This window comes from Thunnus maccoyii, chromosome 20, assembly GCF_910596095.1.
Source record: "Thunnus maccoyii chromosome 20, fThuMac1.1, whole genome shotgun sequence".
NCBI lineage: Eukaryota > Metazoa > Chordata > Actinopteri > Scombriformes > Scombridae > Thunnus > Thunnus maccoyii.
In genome coordinates, this window is record NC_056552.1 from 14,470,013 (window position 1) to 14,495,627 (window position 25,615).

The window sequence follows — 25,615 nt, forward strand, 5'->3', positions numbered from 1 at the left end:
CCATATATTACTGGTTAAGACATATACAACATAACTGCAATGTCTGCGGTTTGATTGTGGACGCAGTACTTGTTTACCCATGTTTCCTGTTTCTTTGCGCTTTCAACTATCAAATAAAGGCAAAAACATGAATGCAAATTGCACATTTCCACCATATCAATGCAATAACATTTAGTTTGAATTAATTCTATTTTTATCAAAGACGCTTGCGCATGAGGCTGAAGGCAATTGCCCAACTAAGCCTTCTAATGAATCTGCCAACTTGAAAACACATCACTACAGCTCTGAGTACTATATCGAACCCACTGACCTGGAGATAGACAGCCTTTTAAATGGGACGGCAATGTATTGTAACTTAAGCATATTCTATGTTACGTAATTTTATAAGTAGACAGTGATTGATGGATGAGTGGTCTAAACTATAGGTCAGTGAATTCATTTTGACCTTATGTGGCTATGTGACTTTCGTAAAACACAGTATCTCATATCTGAGGTGAGTGAAACATTGCATTTTCTCATTAATATGCTACAATTGTAGCAGCCTTTGTACATGGCTACCTCTGTGGACTTTTCAAGCACAATTCCACCAAGAGAAAACAACTGCACAGATGCCGTCATTGCTGGTCAATTGATTGCTCCACTTTGCACAAGCGCATGGCACTGCCGCTCCACTTCTTCTCCTCCCTGAGGCATTTTTGGGGAAAAAAGGCGCTGAAAAGAATCAGGATGAATGTATATGTTTAGGGTTTCTATCTTGGTAAGTGTACCAAAAGTGGTAACGATGCAGGACTGCGACTACATGTTGGCAGCAGTTCAGGCTAAAGTGAGATGGCAACTTCTACAATGTTTATGATTATAGCACTAAGGTAATAGTGAACCACTAGTGTATATTTATGTCCACCATTTAATATGTGCCGTATTCTAAATTATTGTTTTTTGAGTGTTTTCAACTTTTCTGTCAAATAAATTGAATACTCTCGTTAGCACCACATATTTTATTGAAAAAATGTCCATGGCCTTTTTGTATTTTCAATATTAATTATTTCCAAAAGTACCTGCACAATAATTTCCACAAGAGAAGCCTTGAGGGAAAAGAAACAATAGAACCTTCTAGAAAATGTTCATAAAAATTTAGCACATATTGTTAAGAAAAATATGACTCTACATAAAATATTTAAAAATATGTTGCTACACACCCATATACACATATTCACTCTTTGAAAATCCTTGAAAAACCAGACATCAACACAACACTGTAGAACTTGAAATGACGACGTGGGACCATTTTCAATAAACGCACACAATGGGAGACAAAAGGGAAGTGGAAACATGAAATCAATTAAAGACATTAATGAAAATGAGAAAATAATTAAAAAAACAGACTGAGAACAACAGAAAGACTGTGTGCAAACCTTTAAGAGCTAAGACTGACTACAGGGAACTATAGAGACAATTGAGTGTTTACAAAAATATGAGTATGAACTACCAACTAAATGAGAATTTGACAGAAGGACAAACATAAAAAGCAAAAAAAGGGGATTTAATGGATTGTTACGCCTTCACCATGTCTGTTTTTGTAATTCGTAGCAACACAACTTTTAATTTATTTTCATGTTAATGTACTAAGTCTTGATATGAATATTGTACTGAAAAGATAGTTATGCATTGACTCAACATAAGTGCAAAGATGAATGGATGTTTACAGATAGCAGCCTACAGATAGTCTCAGATGTACAGAGAAATTAAGCTGTGATCTTACATTAAGTGTTATAGCATTATGTCACTACCTTACCGTGTATACTGATGTAACAGTAAGCAAAAGCAAAACGTGACATTAATCATGTAGCCCTGTAAAAGTGTCCTTGCTAAGAAAATAAGAAGAAATCCTGTCAAACACAGTTCAATCAAAGTGTGAGGGTTTAACAATGTTCTCTCCTCTGTTTGATTTTCCTTCTCACACCCTGCTCATCTAGAATCGGTTTAGAAGTCAACTTGTAATCAGCTACTCACAACAGCAAGTAGTCCAATCCATCAACAATCATGTGTCTTGTCAACTTTCTTTGAGAAAGATACTGTCTGTTACTGACTGATTATAATTTGTTGCTGACAAAAATGTCAATTACTTGGCGCTGATGTAAAATGTTAATGATAGTAGTCAGGCTGAAAGTTAACCAGGAGACATTTTGCCACTTCTAATCATTTGATTTCACAGCTCCCATCTGCAGCTACTTAAGACAATTTTCCCCAGCATTAATTAAAAAAACAAGCCCAAGAAATGCTGTCTGTGTGGAAACTAGAAATAATGGCCTTAGCAGACAGTGAGTAACCCTCCAAACAACTACTTTGGCGTTGTGTTGGGAACCAGGCCTCTGAGTTCCTCCTAGTAGTTCAGGTTCACTTAAATGGGGACACAAATAAAAAAAAAACTGGACGTCTTAACCTGATTATCCTTTCCTCCTCATCCTTCAACCTTTAATCTGAATCACTTGTAGGAAGATCCAGCTATTACTGTACATAACTGAATTTATTGGGGCTCTGCAGGATGTGACCTTTCTTGCTCTCTCACCATCTCCCTTATAGAACCTCCTTCTCTTTTTCTGTTAGCAACAAGTACCATTTAAGAGGAGAGAGATCTTTCTTCTACTCATGAGTTTTTATTATTAGGCCTAGTTCATTCTCTCTCTTTTCCTATGTAGAAAACAGTAAGTCTTGTTCGAAGAGCACAGACGTAGCACAGTAAAAATCACCAAATCAGTGGATCCCACTCAGCTATTTTGAGCATCAGTTCCTTGACAGCTCCGTTGCAACTACGTAACAATGTTAAGAAATTCCCCTCTGTGTTCTTTCCGTATCAGAAAGGCAAAGGCTAGAGCATTGTAGACTGAGAGGGGAATCGTTTCTCAAGCTCTTCCACGATAGAGTTCATGTTTGGGTTGGGCTGAATCTGTGGAGTTAAGGGATCTTCTCCTCCTTCTCCTCCTCCTGCTCCTTCTGTACCTCCATCTTCTCCCTCCCCTTCTCCTCCTGCGGCTGCTGCTGCTGCTGCTACTACTGTTAATGCGTCCAAGGAGTCAAGAGAATCGAGAGAATCAATGGAGGCCCGGCCCTTCATCACTTTTTTGAGCGGGATCTGTTTCTGATCTATCTGGCTGAACATGTTGGCCACTGACTTCTCAATTTCCGCAATGTTTTGGATGTTTTTTAAGATCCCTTTCAACTCTTTTCGGGGATGTTCAGGTTCCATGGGCAGGGGCGGTGGAGGTGGCCGGAGGGACAAGGGTCGCAGGGCTGGCGCCTCCGAAATTGACGGTAGGACAAAGGTGGATGGTCGTAGGAGTGAGGGCGACAAAGGGGGAGGGAGAGGTGGAGGCGGGGGAGGCAGAGGAGGTGGGGGAGGAGGAGGAGGTGCCTGTTTTTCTGTGTGATTAGAGTGAGATGATGCAGGAGGGAGAGGAGGAGAGGAGATAGGGTCATGAGGAGGAGGAGAAGTTGGAGGAGGAGGAGGAGCAGCGGTAAAGGGCGGTGGTGGCGGTGATGGAGATGCAGGTGGAGGTGGTGGTGGTGGAGTTGAGGGAGGATCAGGTATAACCTCTAAATGGACTTGAAGTCTGTCTTCTGCATTCTGGTTTCCTGTTAAATTTGCCCCAAAGCGCCGTAGCACCGGAGGAGTTGGCTTGTGACTCGGTGGAGGGGTCCCTCCATCACTATGGGTGACGATGATACTTGGGGGACCCTCTTTAGTCTGGACATTGTGGATGGGGCTGTTCCTCAGATGCTGAGGAGAATCTGGGAAAACAGCAAGAAGAATATCAGGTGACAAAGATCCTCGCGAATCTCTATTTTGCCTTTGTCTCATTTCCTGGAGCGCCTGTTGCTCGAACTGTCTGGCTTGTTCTTTGACTGTCAGCTTGGGTTCAAGGCTTGGGCTCCCCATCAGGTCTGAATCCAACCCACGGTCAAATCCTGAATCCAGACCGGCATCTTTGCTCTCTTTGAATTCAGCCTTCAGAAGCTCCAGCTCCCATTGCACAGGATCCATGACCACTTGCCGTTTTAAGGTATCGTACATCTCTCTTCGATGCAATCTTGATGGGAGAGTCCAGCTGTGTCCACCCCCAGATCCCCATCCACTGTCACTGCCGCTGTATCCACTGAATCCCACATCACCTCCAGGGGAGCTGAGCCTCAGCCAGGCCTCTCGAAGGCCTTTCCTGGAAGGAGAGAAATTCCCAAGAAGGTCTCTTCTTCTCTGGCTTCTACCAAGAGTCTCTGGACTACTCAGAGTCCCGTCCTCATGGTAAATGGGATTTTTGATTGTCAGGGGGTTTTCATCAGAGAGAAATGTGATGTTGGACTCAGACTTGGGCAGGTTGTTGAGCACCCCTCCATTAGCAACACACTGCCGATGGGCAGCGATTGCGCGGGTGGCAAAATCTGAGATCAGACGTTGACGATCGCTTTCATCCAAGCTGCCACCACTACCACCGCCACTGTGGTTTGACCGGCTGGTGCATGGATGAAGGAAAAAAGATGAAAAAGAGAGATGGCATGAAGGGAGAAATAATAAAAGAATTACAGATAAAATATGAGGGAGAAGAGGGTATAATGAATAGGGAAGATGTAATTAGAAAAATCAGAGCTAAATGAAATGGAAGAGGGAGATAGGGACTGAATGAATTTAAATGAAGGAGCAGCAATGCACAGAATAGTTAAATAAAATGTTTTATAAAGGGGGGTTATAACAGAAGAATAAATAGAGTGGTAGAAAAGAGATAAAACAACAGAACATCTGCTAGAGCTGCTGTTGCATAAATGACATGAAGAGACTTCACATTAGTAGATGAATGAGGAAAGGAATGACAGGAAATGGATGAGTGCTCTTGAAAGAGGTAACGGTATTTTATTTCTGTGCTTTTTTTTTTTTTTAACCACAGTGGCAAGAGATGGAGTGCTAAAAAATATTGCTGAAACACAGGGGGAAAAAGGATTGCAAATAGATTGAATATATCCTAAAAGTGGTGCACTACAAAGACACTACCGCATCACAGCTATAAACAATGCCAGATCTGCTGGGGCGGGATCGAAAAGTCTGTGTTGTGGAGTTCTGAGAGTATGCAGATTTTCTTCCAACAAAAAACTGATTAAATCCACCTCGCTAGTTCAAGGTGTGCTAATCTCTTAAATCAGTGTAATAGTTTGTGACTGTGATGAAACTCTGCAGACTCTTGGTACTCCAAAGCACATGGTCGTCTACTTCTGTGCAAAGGCAAACAAATCAACTCTACCAGAATTTATAAATCACCACTGATTCGCCAAAAGCGCAATCAACCTTCAGCTACACAATTTTGCTCTCTGATCTACCAAAGTACAATTTACCCTGCACATAAAACAACAGTAACCACAGACGAGCATGGACACAAACACGAAACTGTCACAGCATAGTGTCAAACTAGTCACAGATATGAAACAATTTCCAACATCCTACTCACTTTTGTCTGTCATTCATGGATAAAGGTGGATAGATGAGAACAAGAGAAGATGGACAGATGAATGCACTAGTCAACACGAGAACAGGAAAAGTAGAATGATGAAATGATAACAAAGAATGACGTTAAAATGTTCAAAGTTGTGAAAGAAAAGAGCTAGCAGAAAGGGCATATAGGGTGTATATACAGTATAAAATAATAATTTAGAGTAAATAAGTAGAGGCACACTAGGATGAAATTTGTTCATTTTGCTGCCATATGACAAAACGTTTCAAGCGTTTATTTGTCCTGGAAGGGTTACATAAGAAATCCAGTTTGTGGTGTGTAGAGTGTCAATCCATGTCTTTGTCTCTGTTGTGTGACCCCTGTAATTAAGTGTCCCTGTAATCCTGTATTATGTATATTTTACACTGTACAATGAAAACCATCTACTGTTGTCCAAGGGGGGGAGGGGGAAAGTACCTTGCAGTTGTTGAGAGAAGAGCAAACATTTGTCAATAATTTTTCAGTGCCTGTCTGCAAAGTACAACTGCCAACCTTCATAACTTAATTTCCTTACCCCAGTGGTTGCCATTATGAGATTAAGACCAGAGATTTATCTTTAAGTTGTCTCACATCCAGTTCAGTTGATCCGTTTTTAAGAAAAGCAATACTCCATCTTCAATATACAATATCATGTATCAATGTATCAATTTTTGAAAACCCTTCGAATTTAAAGGATAACTTCATTTTGTTTAGAGATGTTAATCACGTCAGATCATTCTTTGGAGTATTTAATTAAATTAGGATATGTAAGCTATTATCCCTTTGTCATATTTGCTTTTTAAAGAAATGCTTGAGCACAATGTCAATATTATCAGGTAATCTTGGTGTGATAATTGCAGTTTTTCAATATGATTGTGAATAATTAGTTTTTTTTTTTACTGCATATTGCATAAGCTTAAGGTCTAACTTTGTCTTAAACTGTTTCCTGCCAGTTATTAACCATGACAATTATGTGGGAAAAAACTTGCATCAGCCACATGAGCGGGGAAACAGTAAATATTTCAGTGCATGTCGTAACAAAACTACATTTTCACCGTGCAGGCCTAAAATATTAAAACAAATCTAGTTCTTGATCAATTGCAGCACAAGTGACAGTGACTGTAACTATGATAACTGATAATGTGCTGTGTTGAAAAATAACATGATTCTTAATCCAGAAAAAAAAAAAACACGCCTCATTTAAAATGCTGCTAATAATAAGTTGAAGAACACTCAATTTTTCACAGGTAATTGAAAATAGACATTAAAACCAAAGCCTGTCAAGAGAACAGCCAAAGGTAATTAAAAGAGGAAAAATGCCTCAAAAGTCAGTCTACTGAGCAGTTTGATAATGGACCTTAATTATGAATGTGCAAACTTCTGCCCTTTGCCTGGTTTTATACTCGTTGGGGAATATTTAGTCCCTACAAGATGGCAGTGATATGCAACACACACACATATGCTAATTACAGAAAAATCCCAAACTACCTACTTTGCAAACACACACACACACATACACACACCAACACACACAAAAGCCCTTCCCCACTACAATTAAACATGCTCTGCAGCTTATCAATAGAATTAATTATCGCCCAGGGTGGTCTTCAGAAATTACGGGCTGCATTTATTTCAATTATCTCATATCCAAGTTCATTTCCGCACACATTTTTCAGAGGATTGTTTGGACTGGTTAGTCTCTCTCTCTCTCTCTCTCTCACACACACACACACATACCCACACACTTGGAAATCCCTTGTTGTCATTTGGAGATAGTTCCCGCCATCTTGCACATGAATTGCTCTCATGTTAATGGGAGTAGGGAAGCATATCAAGGACAGACAGGAAACCGGTGATGCATGTAATGCTGATAAGAGTTCCTCTCAACTTCTTCTTAACGCTTCAGTAAGGAATTATAAATGAACTATCTTTGTATTGCCTTGAGTGAGTGAATGTGTGTGTGTGTGTGCGTGTGTGTATGTGCGGTTGTTAAAACTTTCAGATAAAAGTTAATACAGTATCTCTACATGCAGTCACTATTAGACTCTTGTTTAACCAAACCAACATTTTTCAAACCAGTGGAAATTGCCAAGAAGATGAATGAAACACAGTTTGAAGACAAAGAATCAGGTGATCGACAGTGAGTTGCGAACAGAATATAACAAAATTGCACAATAATAAAGCAACTTACAGAATAAATGGGCAGTAATGCCCTTCAGCGCTGATAGGAGTTGAGGTGTAGGACAAAATTAATATGAATAACATTTAGATGGTTATAAAAGGTAAAGAAAGTCATTTGCCATAATCACCAAAAAGCTTATTCACAAAACTCAGATAACCTGCTGCGAAGGACGATGAAGAAAAAGGTCACTCCTAGAGAACACATTTGGAGGACCTCTAAGAACGATAAATATTTCTTTAAATGTGCCAGTGATTACACTGTACACTGTTACTGCAAGCTACCAAATCAATGAAAATCTAGTAGTAAGCTTGAGAGGCAGCACTCAAAGAGAATATTGTTCCGTGGGCAGATCTCTCACCTTCATTTTATCTTTTGTATAGTGAGGACATTGGTATGCATTACAGTCAGGTAACTGACGAGGAAAGAGCTGAGTGTCGCTGAACTTTGTGAAGATATAATTGCAGGGTTTATCTATGACTATTGATGCATTGAAAAATCAGAGCTTTGTTTGGTGTTAGTGTGATGTGGGGCTACAAGGCTCTGCTTGATTAATCCAAGATTGTGTGTCGTCTTTTCATGTCAGTGTCTTATGCAACTGCAAAATGTTAAAAGAAGGAAAGGAAACTAGTCTCTAGACTATAAAAAAAAGCTCTGAGGCCATACTCACAAACAGTCTCTGGCTACTTTGAGAGACATTTTGACTCAGCCTATAAATCCCCGAAAGGGCTCCCAGCTTAGGAGTGATTTTGGCAAGTTCTGCAAAGCAGCTCAGTGTGATAAATAAAAATTTTATTTCAGTGAGGATGTGTGTTTGACTGAATATCAGCACATTTCAATCAGAATGCTCATACTCAGACAGATTATGATATATAGTTTATCTAAAAGATAAAACTCAAAGTTCTTTTCAATAAATATTTACAAAGTGTTTAAGAACAGATGCCTTTTTGTGTGAGTACAGAAGTCTGTTCATCAGTTTGACATGAGACTGGCTCAAGACTTTGAGCCTTTAAATGTGGTTGTTGAACAAGTCTAATGATGATGTGAATGCATGTTGCATTAGTGACCTAAAGAATGCCACAGGAGTCTGATGTGCCTGTTAATGTTGTTTTGTTTACTTACAAGGTACACACATCCCGAAGGAATGAAATCAAAGAGTTGTTACTGTTTGTGTGATTAGGATTCTGTGGTAATTTAAGATCATTGCTGCTGCATCGTTAATTTTGGTGTCTGCTACAAACTTTTTCATGTTGTCATATTTTTAATTTTGAGTACTGCAGTGTTTTTGAGGTAAGTGGATTTTGATGTGGGCATCATGGTATTGATGGAGTTTATTTTTGGATTTGATGGTTGTAGTTACTGTACTTTATCATGGTTTCCTGAGGTCTGTGAATTCTTTTCTTCCCTATAATTAATATTTCTGATATAGATTTTTCTTGTTGATATGATATATATATATATATACACACACACACACACACATATATATACATACATATATACATATACATATATATACATACATACATAATATATTTCCTGATAGCTTTCTGTATTGACTTGTCTCAACATTTTGTGATATGTTGTATCTGGAGGGTTTCCAATGTATTTAGAACTTGGGAACTACAATCGTGTTCAACAGCATTTTCCATATGTATTTGAGCACAGGTGTGCTTCATTTGGTGGCTCTATTTTGATCCCCTTGTGTCAAACATTTGTCCTGATGAAGGGCTACAAAACCAACCTTTGGCTTTACTATTAAAGGATTGGGATAAACCAAAGTGTGCAGAATCTTCTTCATTTGGTCTTTGGTCTTTTTAAACCTTGCTCATGAGTGCAGTGATCTTCTCTTGAGTCAAAATTGTTGTGTTAAAGTATTAAGGTATTAAATGGTCTGGTTCCACAATATACAATACAAGCTTTCGTGACAATTATGTAAGAAATTTTCATGGTACCCATAAATTGCTATGAGGTCACTGTTCATTGTTTTCATACTGAATTGTACACCTAGTCTCTAGATGCCACTAAATCTTACACACTGCACCTTTAAGGCATCAGCCATTCAATTTGGTAGTTTGGGGGTTACCATTTAAAATGCTGGTGTTTCTGTGCAATTTGTTCTTGTTTAATGTCATATTATTGTATTTACTATTTATGTGTGTGTCTCCTGTTGTTCACAGTTACTTTGTTAGATTTATTGCTGTCTTCTGTTTTTAATGCATGAAAGGAAGAGAATTTGGGAAAATATGGCACTTTAGCTTTCTGAATAATATGTTTGGTTTGTAGGGAATCAAGAGTACATAGAAAAAAATGTTGGGGATGTAATACTGTGGTACTGCATGTACTGACACCACAAACCCCCCACAGCAGGGAAGGAACACTGCCAAAGGCTGAAGTTAAACAGCCGTAGAAATGTGATCTAATGCCTCTGCTTTGGCTCATCAATGTAAATGCCACTTTCACACTTCACTTACATGGCGTTGTCTCCCAGCTCTTCATACAGGTTGTTGGCAGTGCCTCCCCCAGGTTTGCCTGTTGGCAGTGCCATCTGGATACGGGCTGTTTTGGCACACTCTGCCTGGCGTCTGGACACCAACAGAAAGGAAACACAAAATTAGTTGTCTGAAGTTAAAGTAAGACCACAACCTTAAAAACGCAATAAACCGGTCATGAGGAGGGTACAGAGGGCTCATAACTTTGACAGAGAGATCTCAGGCTTGAGGCTTGAAAAAAATCAGTACATCCATCTCTGTGTGTGTCCTTGAGAAAGTCTGCACACCAACTCAACCAATTTATTTGTACTGTATGTTTTGAAAATATGGAAACACAGAGCTGTAGCTACCATTACGGATACTGAAACTGACAATTTAAATTAAAAATTACACATGGTGGTAATTTTATAGGCTGACTGCAGTATTTTAGACTCAATATACTTAAATTTGTTGTTGTTGATGTTTAGGCCAAGAACAATAATATCTTGGTGCCAATACCTCACTTTTCAGGAATATAAACATTTTTGACCCATTTTGTGTTTAACAAAATATATGAAAATGCTCGATGCATCAGTGTTAATGAGAATTTTTGCCTAATAGAATGAAGTCTAAAGTAAGAAAAGTTTTTTGATGTAAATTAGGAAATATCAGACCAAATATGTAAACAAGTCTAAGAATCTGATCAAGCATTCGATACTAACTTTTGATAACTGGAGCTATGGACAAAAGTTAGTTGGTACTCGAAAGGTATTGAGGTTCAATACATGAAACGCTTTGATACTTGTAAAGACTGCTGTTTATCTCCACCCGGGTTTTATTCTTGGCAGTGGTGAGAAGGCTTTGAAACAGCATTTTGATCTTCATGTTGGCTAGAGTCACAGAAAATATTACTTTACAGTTTATATCTAGGGCTACCACCCTGTGTGAACATACATATTTTAACAATATTTACTTATGCTGCAAGTGGTTTCCTAAATATTTGTATCCCGTTCTAAATATAAAATTGAAATTCATGGACAAATTACTTCATTTACCCTTCTACATGACTTTGTTTCATCAGGTGCTTTAAAAGACATCATCATCAGGCAACCTAACTGAGAGAGCGAGTGAAATTGGACCAAAACCAATTGGTTGGTTTTATTTTCCTTTGTAAAGCACTTTGTAACATTGTTAAGAAAAGTACTATATAAATAAAATGTATTATTATTATTAAAACCAGGAAACAACAAACGTGTTCGGGCACAGTGTGTTTACTCCTTGTTTTAGTATTGTTGTAGAAATTTTGAAATATTTATCTGTGCATGTACATGCTAAAATGTAGTGTAACTGTAGAACAATTAGAAAAGAATCAGCAAAAATCAACAAAGGGTTTCAGTAATGTGAATTATATATATTATTGAGTTTGCTAACATTAGCCTCTATAAGACAATAGTTATGTCAGTGCAGGTTAGGCTCTAGCGGCAAAACCCTGAGTGTATTGAATTTCATGCACAAGAGTGTATTTAATCACTAATTCAACTTTTCATTTGGTAAAGGAAAATAATTATTTTGTCTCTCAAATTTAGATAGTCTTGCTTTAAATGGGCAGTTTGACATTTTGGGATATATACTTTTTTGCTTTGCCAAGAGTTAGATGAGAAGATCAATAGCCTCCTAATATTTCTTTGGTAGGTATATGGCTATCGCCAGCATGCAGTTAGCTTAGCTTAGCATAAAGCCTGAAAATAGGGGGAGGCTGTTAGCCTGGTTCTGTCCAAATGTAACAAAATCTGCCTACGAGCACCTCTAACACTCACCGATTAACACATTATAATTTGTTTGTGGAATCCATATAAAAACAAAGTGTAAAAACAACAAATCATTGTTATACTGGGGTTTATGTGCAAGACTATTTCTTAGAAATGTATTTCCCAAAATGTCAAACTATTTCTTTAAATAGCCAACTAGCATGGATGGACTTCTCTAGTCAACATAATAATAACCTGGACTCCAATATGACTATATACACACACACACACACACACACACACACACGCACACACACACACACACACACACACACACACACACACACACACACACACACACACACTATTAAAAGCATCAATCTTGGACATTTATTGATTCCATGTTATTCAGGATTCATTTGTTTGATTGTCTGCTGTCCTCTCTGTTTCACCGCCATTCCTGCTCTCATCCATTTTATTGTACAGTGAAAGTCAACAGATTCATCACAATGAAAAGGTGTTATTTGACAGTCATTACGTTAATATTTTAGCATATGAAAGCAGTACTCACTCTTTGAATCTGGTGACGGCAGACGCAGCAGGCGAGAGACAGAGAAAGAGAAAGATTAGTGATTATTGGAACCATAAATCACACAGTACCTCTTGTTAGCCAGTTTTCCTTATTATAATTTACAAGCAGAGTCGGACAATTGGTCTTCATTACAGTCATTTAGCAAAATGAAAGACTGGTGATTATTATGCTGATGATTACCACTCTGTTTTTCTCTTTTCAAATCTGCCCTCTCCTCTCCTCTCCTCTTCTCTCCTTTCCGTCTGTTGTTATTTGTCTCCCTTTCTCACCAGGAGATGAGAAGCTGTCTCCAAAATGCACTGATCGTGTGTGTGTGTGTGTGTGTGTGTGTGTGTGTGTGTGTGTGTGTGTGTGTGTGCTTGTTTATGTGTGTTAGGGAGACGGATGAAATTAATAGCCTTTCACGGTGGTTAGCTAAACAAACTATTAGGAATGGCTCTGTGGGACAGGCTGCCATGCTGAATCATCTTGGGAGGTGACTGGCCCAGGTGATAAAATGATAAATAGTGCTAAAGGATGACGTCCTGTGGGAGAGACTGTCAGCTTCATCTATTTGTCTGACTGTCTGTGCACAAAAATCATAAACTATCTAGATGGCTTGTTACCTTTGTTACTATTCTTATTTGAAATAAAAGCCTAAAAGCTCCACTTTGAAGTAGATGGTTTCCCTTCAAGCACAATTACATCAGTGACTGAGATGCCTTATGATGCCAACTCAGAATTCACACCTTCAGAGGTACATTACAAGGAGCATTATAAGCTTCAAAAGATTTCAAAGGATTTATTATTGGGCTGTTATGTTGGGCTGCGAAAGATTTAATATCACAAGTGCAAGAGAAAATAAATGGAGTAAAAAAAATGGGAGAGAGTGTCTGAGATTTGGGAAGGAAAGACACATACATGCAAATGGAGTTGTGTGACTAAAAGAGTGACAGAAAACTGTGTCGTGAGGACTGGCCTTAACTGTTTGGAAGTCACAGTTTATTCCTACTGTATATCACATCCAAGTGGCAACTAGCACAGCTTAAGGTTGAAGCCAATGTACCTTAAAGGGCAATGCAACTGACAACTGCTAGATACTGGCTCCAATTGGCTCCCATTCAAAAAGCATCAACCTCTCTCTTGAAATACTTCAGTGAATAATGTTTTCAAGAAGTCATTATGGTCTCAATCGCTAAATTCTGGCCCTGTAATAGGTGTGCTGGTGGTTATTTTGGAAATTTTTGCTCTGTTAATAAGATTTGAAGACGTATAGTAGGCTAAGATGTCTGCCATGTGGGTGTTGATGGACAGCTGTGATTGACAGTTCACTCGCCTGCTGCTCTCCCCAGCTCTGGGCCTCGCACTGAGTCGGACTATTGTCGCAATGTTTCACTAAACTTAAAGATCCTCTCCTACTTACTGTCTATAGGTGATAATGACTATCAGTATGGCGGGGACACAGCAGATGATGATGATAACTGCCAGAGCCAACAGTGCCCCCTCTGTATAGCCAACGGCCTGCACAGCTTTCTTTACACTGGTCACCACTTCAGGGGTTCGGATCTCCAGAATCCGCCCACCAGGAGGGAGGAGGGGCTGGAACTCTTTGTTGATGTCCAAGAGTTTACCATCAAGAAACCTTGGGATGAGAAACACAATCGTGTGACTGAGACCAAGTACATTTGAGAATAATCATTACACATTGACCTCTGTTACTCAGTAGAAGTGATGCCAACATCAAACAAGTGTTTATATGTGTTGGTGAAGGCCACAATTCCCTGCCAGCTAAATGTCAAACAGTTAACCACACAGCAAATTGATCACAGAGTCATAGATTTCACACTAAATTCTGACACATATTTACTTGTTCTGTTATAAAACTAGTAGGTAGTTTTCTATTAATTTGTATACCTGACCCTTAAAGTGACTACTAGTCACAAGTTGTCTTCTCTTTTGGGTACACTTCCAGAAAGTACAAAATTAACCTCAACAAAATACCTGAAAACTTGTGTGAGTGGCAACACTCCAAAAAACTAATTGAGGCCAATTCATTTAGGAATGATTTAATAGAGATGTAATTTAGGTTAGGTCCTGTCTTACATTATAGAACAAAGCTTTTTGGAGAGCTGCCATTTTACTATTCATCGATTTGTTGGCAAAGTTCTCACTTGTAGAGCTCCTGTCTAGATACAGCTCTGTTTGTCAGCGGGTCAATAGCATAAATCATTAGGTCCGACTTGGTGTAGTCCTCCTGTTCCATTCCCTCGCCATGGCGATGGGGCCCGATGGTTTCCACGACAACCTTGGCTCCGGGTATCTGTTCCTGGACATAGTGTTCCAAAATACTGAGGATGAAAAAATAATAGCTTTAGATTAAACAGAAGAAGCATTTATCTCACTTCTATTTGAACTCCAGCAGGATACCTACATGGTTGACATGCGCACACACACATTAACACACGTACAAAAATTCACCTTTGTGGACTGTGTGATGTATAATATCTATGCATGGACAGACACATTTCTTAACATGCAAAGACCAAGCTCTCACAGTCTTATCACACCACACACACACAAACAAACACATTTTTTTTAATCCTGTCAGCTAGGCAGACTCCATGCTGTGCAATATTGAATCCTGTCCCCCCAGAAACACCTGCTCACAGCAGGAATGGTCCCGCTAAGGTGTTTGTGTATGTGTGTGTGTGTGTACTTGTATGGCTATCATTGTGAGAACCAATTTGAGTTTTAGAGCTGGGAAGTGAGGACATTCTGGCTGGTCCTCACTTTTTGACACACCTTCAAAGGGCTGTTTGAGGGCTCAGACTTGGTTTTAGGGTCAAGGTTAGAATTGGGTTTAGGTTTGGTAAGGGTTGGGGTTAGACATTTAGTTGTGATGGTTAAGGTTAGGGTTAGGGGCTATGGAATGCATGTCATTGAATGTCCTCACTAAGATAGCTATACCTACTTGTGTGTGTGTGTGTGTGTGTGTGTATGAGCTAGAGAAAAATTGAGGTAGACAGAAAAGATGGTAAATGCTTTAAAACATCATTATCAGGTTATACGGTGTATGTGGGAGGTGCAGAAAGGCCCACTGGTGAGAGTGTACATGGCAAAAATACCATATCGTATAATGAATAATGCATTTTGTGTCTTGTATTAATATCTTGCTCTTCTTCAAATGAATGAAAATGAAGTTGCCAGATTGTGGCGTGAGATAGTATCTTACATGTAAGCTGCCACTGTGGTGTTGATTAGGTCATTTTTTCAGGGCAAATATAAGTGAGTATTTGTGTGTTAGCTTTAAGAGACAGAAGGTGGGGGAAGTCAACATTTTGTAAATCATCTATTTCCAAAAATCATCATTGTTTGAATTTAGCCTAAAAACATTCCTGGGGAAGTATATCCCTATAGTCTTCTGTAACCACAGCTCGATCCTTTGATTTCTTTATCCCAGTGTGGTTTCTTGTTCAATAAAGCACTGCAACTTTATTCTTACTAGTACACTTCATTATGATAAAAGTGCTATTTTTAAACACAGGACTGTTTGTGCTCTTTATCAATTTCCCCATGGTGGCAATTACAGCTTGAGTCCTTCCTATGAAGGCACACTACAGCTAAATCAATAAAGGAATCACAGACTGGAATAATCCACAGTTCCACACAATCAAGGTTAAAATTTGATTTACATAACATATACTGGTATGACTGTTAACTTGTACACCTATTATAATACAAAACTGACTTTTTCTGAACTGTGAAGGGGAAAGTCCCCTCATGTTTCGTACACAAACAGTACAAACCAGCAAACAACAGGACCAGCCCTCTCTTCAACTCCCCCAGGAGTGCTGGCCAACACATGTCAGTGAGATTTCCAAACTTCTCACCAGACCATAAACAACATCCTGCCAACAGGAAAGATCAGATAAGGAACAACCTCATCTCCTGCATGGTCACTAAACCACAAACTGATCCTGTCACGTTTTGACCCTCCACAGAGACCAGCTGGGACCAACCTTAATCTTACTGTGAACTCTGATTTTTAGGATAATGGACCAAAGAACTGATCACTGGGCAAACTAGCATCAAAGTAGCAAACATCTTACAAGTCATACAGACATACACATACAAACATCCTCACAAATGGCATGGACCCCAGCCGTTTGCTGTCAGATCAAGGAGAACAAGGGACTTTAAAATGTAGATTTATTTAAAGAAAATTAATACTGTATGTTAGTATATGTGTGTATATCACAATATGTCTTGTTATGTGGTTTAATTATACTTTTGTTCCATTGTTTTTCAGCCAGGAATTGTATCACTAACACAGTCCCATCATCTTTGATAACACTAACATCATGTTTAGTACCACTCTGCTTGTTCCACTCTAAAAATGATAAAGCTACTATCCTAAATGCAAAATTAGAAATCATGCAATTGTTATAAGATTAACAATTTTAATTAAAAGAGTAACAGCATTCAGGAGTTGAACCTGCTTGTCTATGGACAGGAGGCGATTTACTCTGCCCCCCAGAACTCTGCAATCCCTGTGATTGGCCAGGATGCATCTTCTGGGTGGGAGAAACCAGGCTGTTCTTGTCCTTGCGCTTGATTTTAACTCTTGCTTTTTGCCAGTCTGAAGGTGTGATTCAAAACAATAGGAGATGAAACCTCATAATCTAGAGTCATGACTTAAGAATCAAAACTAGGAGAGCCTAAACCAGGAGCTCTCTTCCAATGGGAACTTCTCAAAACCAGACCAGCAGACTTACTCATCATTACAAGATCCAGACTCAAGCTTCTTACCCCAGCACATCAAACTACATTCTTTGTGAGAGGCCACTCCATCATCAACGAGCCTTCTTCATCAACTTGCTTAAACCATGGTGCTTTCATAATTTGTAATTTCAATTGGCAATTCAGAACTAAGCTGTTGATTTGACTCGCTGCTTCTCAAGTAATCAGTCATCTCATTTGTTTGTCAGGTCTCTCATAAGAACTACACAATAGATAACTCTGCATAATTCATTCCAGTAATTCACTAGCCATAGCCTTGTGCACCAGTTTTCCCTTTCCCTCTTGTGTCTTGTTTGTAAAATGTTGTAGTATTAGTAATAAATGTGTGTGTAACCTAAACTGAACTTGTTTGCTTTTTTGTGCTTGTATCTCAGTCACTTAACCTTAAACGACCTTATACCCTATTCATAATTAAGATTAATAACAATCATAATTCTAATTGACCTCTCGTGTGGCCAACAAGGCCAATTATTTCCTTATTATTATACATACTCTCATATGAGTTAATGCACAATAATAATTCATAATTCCCCTTTAAAATAACAAAACCATTTGTGCACAAATTCCTTACAACCATTATTGACTTTCTAGGCTTGCATACAAATCAGTGACAATGCACATAAGGACAACCAGATGTGTTCTTCAACTGTATTGCTCCACTGTTCTGTGAAATTACATATCTTTAAAGATTTTTCATACAACTTGAGCAGGTGAGTGGGCAATTGTTTGTCTATTAAAGTCTAGCAATAAATGTTGTGTAAGCAGAGAGTCAGCGGTTCAACAGACAAGGTGTCCACCAACAGCATGTACTCTGTTGAAGGTACATGCCAAACAGAAGCTGATTATTCCCTAAATACTGTAGGAGCATCAGCATTCTTCTTTAAAATAAGAAATGTATTTTTATATGCAGAGTTTGATTCTCATGGCAGCTTAACTCTATAGATCTATCAATGTGTTACATAAAGGAAGAAACTAGATAAGATAAAGGCAAGGTAGAATGACAGCTACAGTAAATTGTACCATAAAATGTATGTTGTGTAGGAGGACAGCCTTGCTTTTTTTTTTTTTTAGCTCCACTGGAAAAAACCTTTCTTTAATTCTACAAAAGAGACACAGAGGTGAGTGCAGACAGACAGGGAGATCTGCATGAACTCACACTTTCATCCTCCCAGCGGGAAGTGACAGAATGACACTGCACAGACCAAACACTGTCCCTCAAAACATCCCTGAAAGACAGATGGCTGGGGAGATAACGGAGTAACAGCTAGATCTGAAGACAATAAAATGATTCCTTTGGTTATTTTAGCCAGAGAACAAGGAGATTGAATAAACAACCACTCTTCTCTTCCTCTCCTCTCTCTCTTATATGTACACAGACAAATGGCCAGGACCCCCTGCTGGCTGCAGACAGATCAAAGGGAACAAAGAATCTGAACTCTGGAATGGAGTTAAGATTTGTGAGCTTGTCTGAAGACAATCAAGATTGCATGTTAAGAATATCATGTTGTGTAAGACTGTGATTTTTCTTTTATTTTTCTTGTGTAATCGATTCACTGTTGTCTAACTCTGTGCATCTATGAGAGCAGCATTGAAGATGTGATGAAGTGATTAGTTGTGGATTTCAGGAATTTCTTGTGTATGATTTATGCTGAAACAAGAGCTATTGTTATACATGTGTTTCTCATGGTTTTACACAATAACTATACAATGTTATGTTTGAAATCACGATTAGTTGACCATAGTATTGAAGTATGTGACTTTTTGCTCGTAAAACTTGAATTAAAATCACAGAGGAAACATGAGCCGTCATTTCAGGCACACAGAAGCCGCCATGTTACCTCAACACCACTATTCCCTGGAGAACAAAGGGAATTAATATTCATTAAAAGGTTGTGGTGTGAAGTATCTTCCCCATGCCCAAAACATGCCCAAAACTCTGCCTGTCTGGGCTAAGTTGATAAAAGAGCCTGACTCCCGCGCTTCAGGCTGGCCCTCAAATCTGCTCCTTTTTTGTTTCTTTTTTTCCTCTAGACATCTCCTTTATTTTCTTTTGTTTCTCACCTAGAGTACACTCACATTTTTACTCTTTCTCTGAAACAAGCCTCTGTGTCTCTGTATCAACTGAAGAACTGTTTTTCTTTTTGTCTGTTTTATATTTTTGTACTAAGAAGCCTCATATTTAAATATTGTAGTATTTCCTTTGAAGTTTTTCATCCAGCCAATGGAATTACCCGAGCCTACTTGGAAGAAGTTAGTGTAGCCAGATTAAAATTTTATTTGAAACTCAGCCAAAATCACAAGAACTCAACAGAAGCTGCCACTCATCGCTGGCCCATATCTGACGGCCTCCAAAAACTGGGACCACGAAGCAAGACCGCTGGACCTCTGCCCTTCGGCCCTGAAACAAGGTCGCTGGACCTCTGCCCATCAGCCCTGAAACAAGGCCGCTGGACCTCTGCCCATCGGCCCTGAAACAAGACCACTGGACCAGCTGGTACACCTTACTGTTGGGCCTTCGTCGCTCGGCAACTAATTGCATTCCACTGAGCCGTCTGGGAGTGTAGCTGACAGCGAAGGCACCTTCACGGCGGAGCCCTGCAGGCAGACCAATCTGCAGCTTGCTGGGAAGCATCGCAAGCCTGCACACCAACCTCAGAACCACCCTAAACAGATTAATCTTTGCATAATGCTTCAACAAATAGGCATAATCCACACTGTGATTCTGTGATTATGAGTTGATGTCGAGTAAGAAATAATTCCCTTTGAGAAGTTAATTTTTCCCTGGAGTCCCACCATTTTCTTTGATAATTCTGAGTCACATACTTCACTTCACTATTGCCCACTGAGTTAAGGTTCATCTTATCATTTAAAGATCTTTTATTCATTTGCTTGGTTATTTTCCTCATAATGTATTCTTTAGACATCTAGCTATAAATAAATGTCCTCATTTATGAGCAAGAAGATGTCTGTGTTCTTTGAAGCAGAACACAGTGGTCAATGTATTGTAAAGGATTCCAATTTTTGGTTATGAGACTGATTAAAACTGATTAATTAAACATAATTTTTTTTAGATAAGGGTAGTGCCCTGGACTTCAACGAGTGCAAGAATTTAATACAAAAGTAGTGATACACTACTAGTTACCTGAGCAGTTTGTCTTTGTTTTTCTCCACATATGTTGGAGGGACGTTTGATACCACCACCTGCATGTCCAGCTGATTCACAACTGACACCTAAACAGCAGAAAAAATTGCAAATGAGACTCATTTCAGCATTTAAATTGAGCTTAAAACAGCATGTTCAGCTGTTAATGATTGCACTGAACACCAAGTGTTGAACTGCAAAAGATAACCTTTTCCAATCCAACTATGCTTCATGCTTGTGACAATCTAAATTTGTTTTCACAGTCAGTCACATTTTTACATTATGGGAGCAGTGTAAATCTTATTGGAACATATGCAAATCATCTTATCAAATTTGTTTTAAGGAAAATGTAGAATAGAAGATTAAATAACCTCTTTATAGGAAAGGATTATAGACCCCTGCCACAAGTCTCAAAAATCAAATATACGCACCACAATCTCCGCCTTGCTGCTGTGTCCTTGACCATAGTTGTCCGTAGCAACCACCTCAAACTTAAAATATGACCTCCTCATGTTGCGGTACATGATTGCCGTCTTCACCACGCCGCTGTATGGTTCGATGACAAAGCCGTCTTTGCTATCTTTAGTATCTTTACCAGCAGGAGGCGGAATGATCAGTCGGTAAATCATAGAACTGTAGTTACCAGTGTCTTTGTCCAGAGCCTGGAAGATAAGGAAAATAAGAATTACTTAATAGTATTATTATTATAATCATTATCATAACACCACCACCAATACCAGCATCATGATCGCTACTATCATGAAGGTCATCATCATCATCATCCATGCAACCAACACTGTGATCAAGTCATTGTTGTCATTATTGTAGTAACCCATTGTATGATCTGTTATGACCATCATTTTATTCCAGGTGTTTGAGCAGCTGATCAATACAGAGCACTGCCACGTACTGTATATTGATCAGTTCAGGACTGATATTCCATCTTGTATTTTTTACTCACCAAAAAGCCACATAATATTGCTGCTTGGTAGATTTTCAGGATTTCTTTTTGGCTTGTGGGGAAACCTGCTCTCAGTACTTGTAGTATTTGATGTAGTGCTCTGAGTCAGCAGTGGGGGGTAAAGTGCTGCTTTGAGCTGTATGCAGGTCTATTCATCTATTCTGTCATTACTGCTACCTATCAAGCCTCTCATCGTTCATACATACATGCAAACCTTACATACAGTACACATCCAGACACAGACATACACTCACACAGACACTGACTTATTGCTAATTCTTTACAAGAAGAGCTGGAAGTATAGACTACAGATTCAGCTCTGAGATACCCGCAGCACTACCTCAAATGTAACACTATGATAGTAAGAAACTTTTTTTCTTATGGCCAGGGAATTAGAGAAGCAGGGAAGATGAAATAAAGGAAATGTGGAGGGATGAATGTAGAAAGAGGGAGGGAATAAAGGAGGAGGTGAGGGAAGAATAGATATACAGATGTATTCTTTGTGTTCTTACTTGCAGAGGTACAGCTGAGATAACTTTTCAGTAATACTTCAACCACCTGATTAAACTGTAATAGCACAGGTATGGAGTACAGAAGTTAAAGTTTTCTATTGTACCTAGAAACAGTGTAGCATTGGACTACATACTAATTCTAAACATGTTTTGTGGATCTAGTGTAGTATATTTTAAGTATACTTAAAACTATAAGTATGCATACTACAAAAAACTTGATTTTTAAATGTGCTGTTGATGTCAAGTCAATTGTATTTACAGAGCCCCAAATAACAAATTTGCCTCAAAGAGCTTTGCAATCTGTACAGCATAAGATATCATACCCTCTATCCTTAGACCCTCAACCCTAAACTCCCATAATGTGATACATAAAGGAAATGGTGGATGTTCTCATAGCTGTAAAAATTAAATCTAATTGTGAATGGTGATGAAAGTGCTTCAGGAACAACAAAAAAATGAAATTTTGGAAAAACATTTTGCTGTCTTTTGTCATTCTTAAATCAATGACCTTTGATAGCCTTGACGTTGTGCACATATTGCATAATATCTTGTAAGGCTTGATTTCTTGTGTACTACCTGCAACATATTCTGTATTCATAGTTTCAGTGACTGTGTGACCAGCTGTGGTGGACAGTGATATTACTTTAATTGCAGTGTAAAACAATATATCTTCAATGAGTACATTGACATAGAACTTAAAGTTGGCAAATGCTGTAAACATTTTAATATTCTTAAAGCCCTTTCACATCCAGAATTTTGGATGATTTTGAAAACAAATCAGTCAGTGTGCAATCTAAAATAAAAGCTACCATTCAGATTCCTCAGTGCACCTGGGCCAAAATTCAAAAGCATTTTCACAAGATAACTGAATCACTTAGTAAGTGAGGCAGACAACAGCACTGTGTGAAAAATCAGCCTTCTCATAAGCAATGTTTTTACAAGTGAGTGCCCAGTTTGTTTACAAGAAAACTCCACTTTCATTTCAGTGAAATCAGAGAGCTTCAGCATCTAAACTTTGCTGCAATGCTATGCAGCATCATCTGGCAAGTAGGGCTGCAACTAATGATTATTTTCATTATCGATTAACCTGCCCATTATTTTCTCAATTAATTGATTAATCATTTGGTCAATGAAACATCAGAAAACACTGAAAAACATTCATCACAATATCCTAGAACACTAGATGATGTTATCAATGTCTTACATTCTCACATTTGAGAGCCTTGAACCAGCAAATGTTTGGCACTTTGGTTTTTATTATCAAAAAAGTTGCTGATTAATTTTCTGTCAATTGATTAATTGTTGCAGTTGTACCTGCAAAGCGCTGCATTGGCCAATCAAATGCATGCAAGTGCACATTCCAGTTAGAATACTTAATAACATGATTGCTATACTTCTGATGTTTACTTTCTTTTAAACTAGACTTTCTGGGTTGTATTTCATCTTAGCTTCATCTTGGTACTTGTACTGTAGCAACACACCCACACAAATGCGGACTTGCAGGGCTATTTTAAACTGAATTAAAAGGGAAGGAAGGGATTAGGAATTAACAGTGGAGGGAAATGCTAGATAATGTAAGAGGGATACATTTTACACATCTGTGTTTGCACTGGTTATGGGGGAAAAAGTGACAAAAATATTCCTGAAATTGATTTTGAAGAATAAAAGAATATTTGGAGGTAACAAGCAGGTTCGCTAACATGAGACATATCTGCAATCAAATCAATATCTGTGTTCTGGTTTCCTCTGAGGTACAAAAAGACAGATGCACTCCTGTGTGTGCACTTAGGCACACACACACACACACTGAAGGCATGACAGCCCTGCATGAAACAATATAGTACAAACAGATTGCAAAATGTAGCTTCGTACACACACAAAACTCATTAAGGCAACGTGTGTGTTTCAGACAGATGTGAAGGAATTAGTTATACTTGAATGAAACCACTGAGAATGAAAAAGCACATTTCTCAAACTTTCTCTCCACTTCTTGTCTCACTCACTCTCTCATCTGTATGTCAGAAAGTGTGTCCGCCAGCATCCCTGTCCATCTTTTCCTGTCATCACCCCCCACTCCAGTTCATCCGCCCATGAATCATGTATATCTTCCCTCCCTTCCTCTGTCTATTCAGTTTGTCTCTCAGCAGGATACCAGTTATCTTTATCTAACCATCAATCTTCTCCCTTCCACCAAATCTACTCCCTCTCTCTGTAGTGACTGAGCCTGTGAGCAGGCTATTAGTTCTTCCTGTCACTCTGTTAAAGTATTTAAAGAGGTCCGAGTGACTGTTGAGCAGGTTGCTGTAAAACTCGTCTTAACAATCAAAATCCATATGCAAAAACACCGCGCCATGGTATTTGCAACATAGGAATAATTTGAAATACCAAGTTTATGAAGAGCAAAGCACATTTCCTATATTTTTCTATACTAAGTCTTTGTTGCATGCTCACCCTTATTCTCTCATCTTTCCTGTCACTCTCACTGTGTATGATCTAATGAAGCAGGAATATCTAAGAATGATCTTGAACATTGTAATAAAATATTAAAGCGCATACTTTTCTGCCAGATACCCTGCCCCAATCTCTTGTGGCATTCAGGCTCATTAAAGCATATTGCTACTTCTCAGATAGAGGCTGAAAGAGATAGGCTGCATGACCCATTTTGAGTTCTGAAAGGCATTTTAATAACACGAGAGTCGCTCAAGTTGTTTACAATGATATGAAATCCTCCAGAGTTACAGTAGGTAAAAGGCAAGGAAACAAAGAGATATATCAATGAACTGATACTGTAGATAGAGGTAGACGTTGAGAGAGAGAGAGACACATAAGAATCTCACCAGTAATCTTGTTACTTACTAGACTGAAGATTATCTCCATACAAGCACACAAATACACACAGGCACTGTAAGCACCTTCACACTGAGCTAAAATGAATTTTGCTGGAAGCTGTCATAATTAGGCTACTTTTATGACCAAGTCATAATATTTCGAGTCTCACACGAACAACAGGGATATTTTCTTATGCAACATAAATAAAAGAAACATCTTAAAATACAAATATAATCCACACAACAATATGAACAAAGGTTGGATTTACTGCAAGGAATTAGCAGTAACTACAATATATTGTCAGCTGTGCCTGGTATTTCATCCACATTCTGTACTAAATGAATTTGTTTAGGTACATTTGCGTGTATGTGTGTTTGTATTTGTACCTGTACTTGCAGGACAGAGGTGAAAGTTTTGGCATCTTCTGCAACCCCTCCAATGTAAAGAGGTCTGCTGAAAACTGGTGGGTGGTCATTCTCATCCTGGACATCAATCACCACTTTGGCTGTGTTAGCTAGGAGACACACACACACACACACACACACACCAGGTACACATTTAGGATACACTTTTGGACACACAAAATAAAACAATTAGCTGCTTGATGAATTGCCGCAAGAATTCCAATTTCAGTTGTATGAACTGAAATGGAAACATAAAGTGTGTTTTAAAGTAAAGGAACAAACCACAAATATAAAATAAACAAGGAAAATGAAATGAATTAACAACACACAACATCACTGATTCAAAGAACTCATAACCAAAATAAGCCAGTAGTATCCAGCAGTTTCAAATCAACAGGTGCGGTTCCAGTTCAACCTGCATCACCCATCATCAAGAACAGCAGCACGTAGATATGCCAGGGCAGGGAAAATAACAGCCTCTGTGAATT

The 25,615-nt window shown here is 38.7% G+C and overlaps 1 protein-coding gene across 4 annotated transcripts in view; it reads right to left on the reverse strand.

The window, feature by feature from the left end:
* LOC121886680 (protocadherin-15-like) overlaps positions 1–25,615 on the reverse strand; it is a 154,988-nt gene that overhangs the window by 18,680 nt on the left and 110,693 nt on the right. For all 4 annotated transcript variants that reach the window (XM_042396883.1, XM_042396882.1, XM_042396884.1 and 1 more), the window contains 7 exons: positions 25,110–25,237; positions 20,853–21,083; positions 20,422–20,510; positions 14,651–14,827; positions 13,903–14,121; positions 12,480–12,488; positions 10,164–10,274 (listed from right to left, as the gene is read on the reverse strand). In XM_042396883.1, the coding sequence (XP_042252817.1) occupies positions 10,164–10,274; positions 12,480–12,488; positions 13,903–14,121; positions 14,651–14,827; positions 20,422–20,510; positions 20,853–21,083; positions 25,110–25,237 (964 nt within the window). The remainder of the gene's footprint in view (positions 1–10,163; positions 10,275–12,479; positions 12,489–13,902; positions 14,122–14,650; positions 14,828–20,421; positions 20,511–20,852; positions 21,084–25,109; positions 25,238–25,615) is intronic.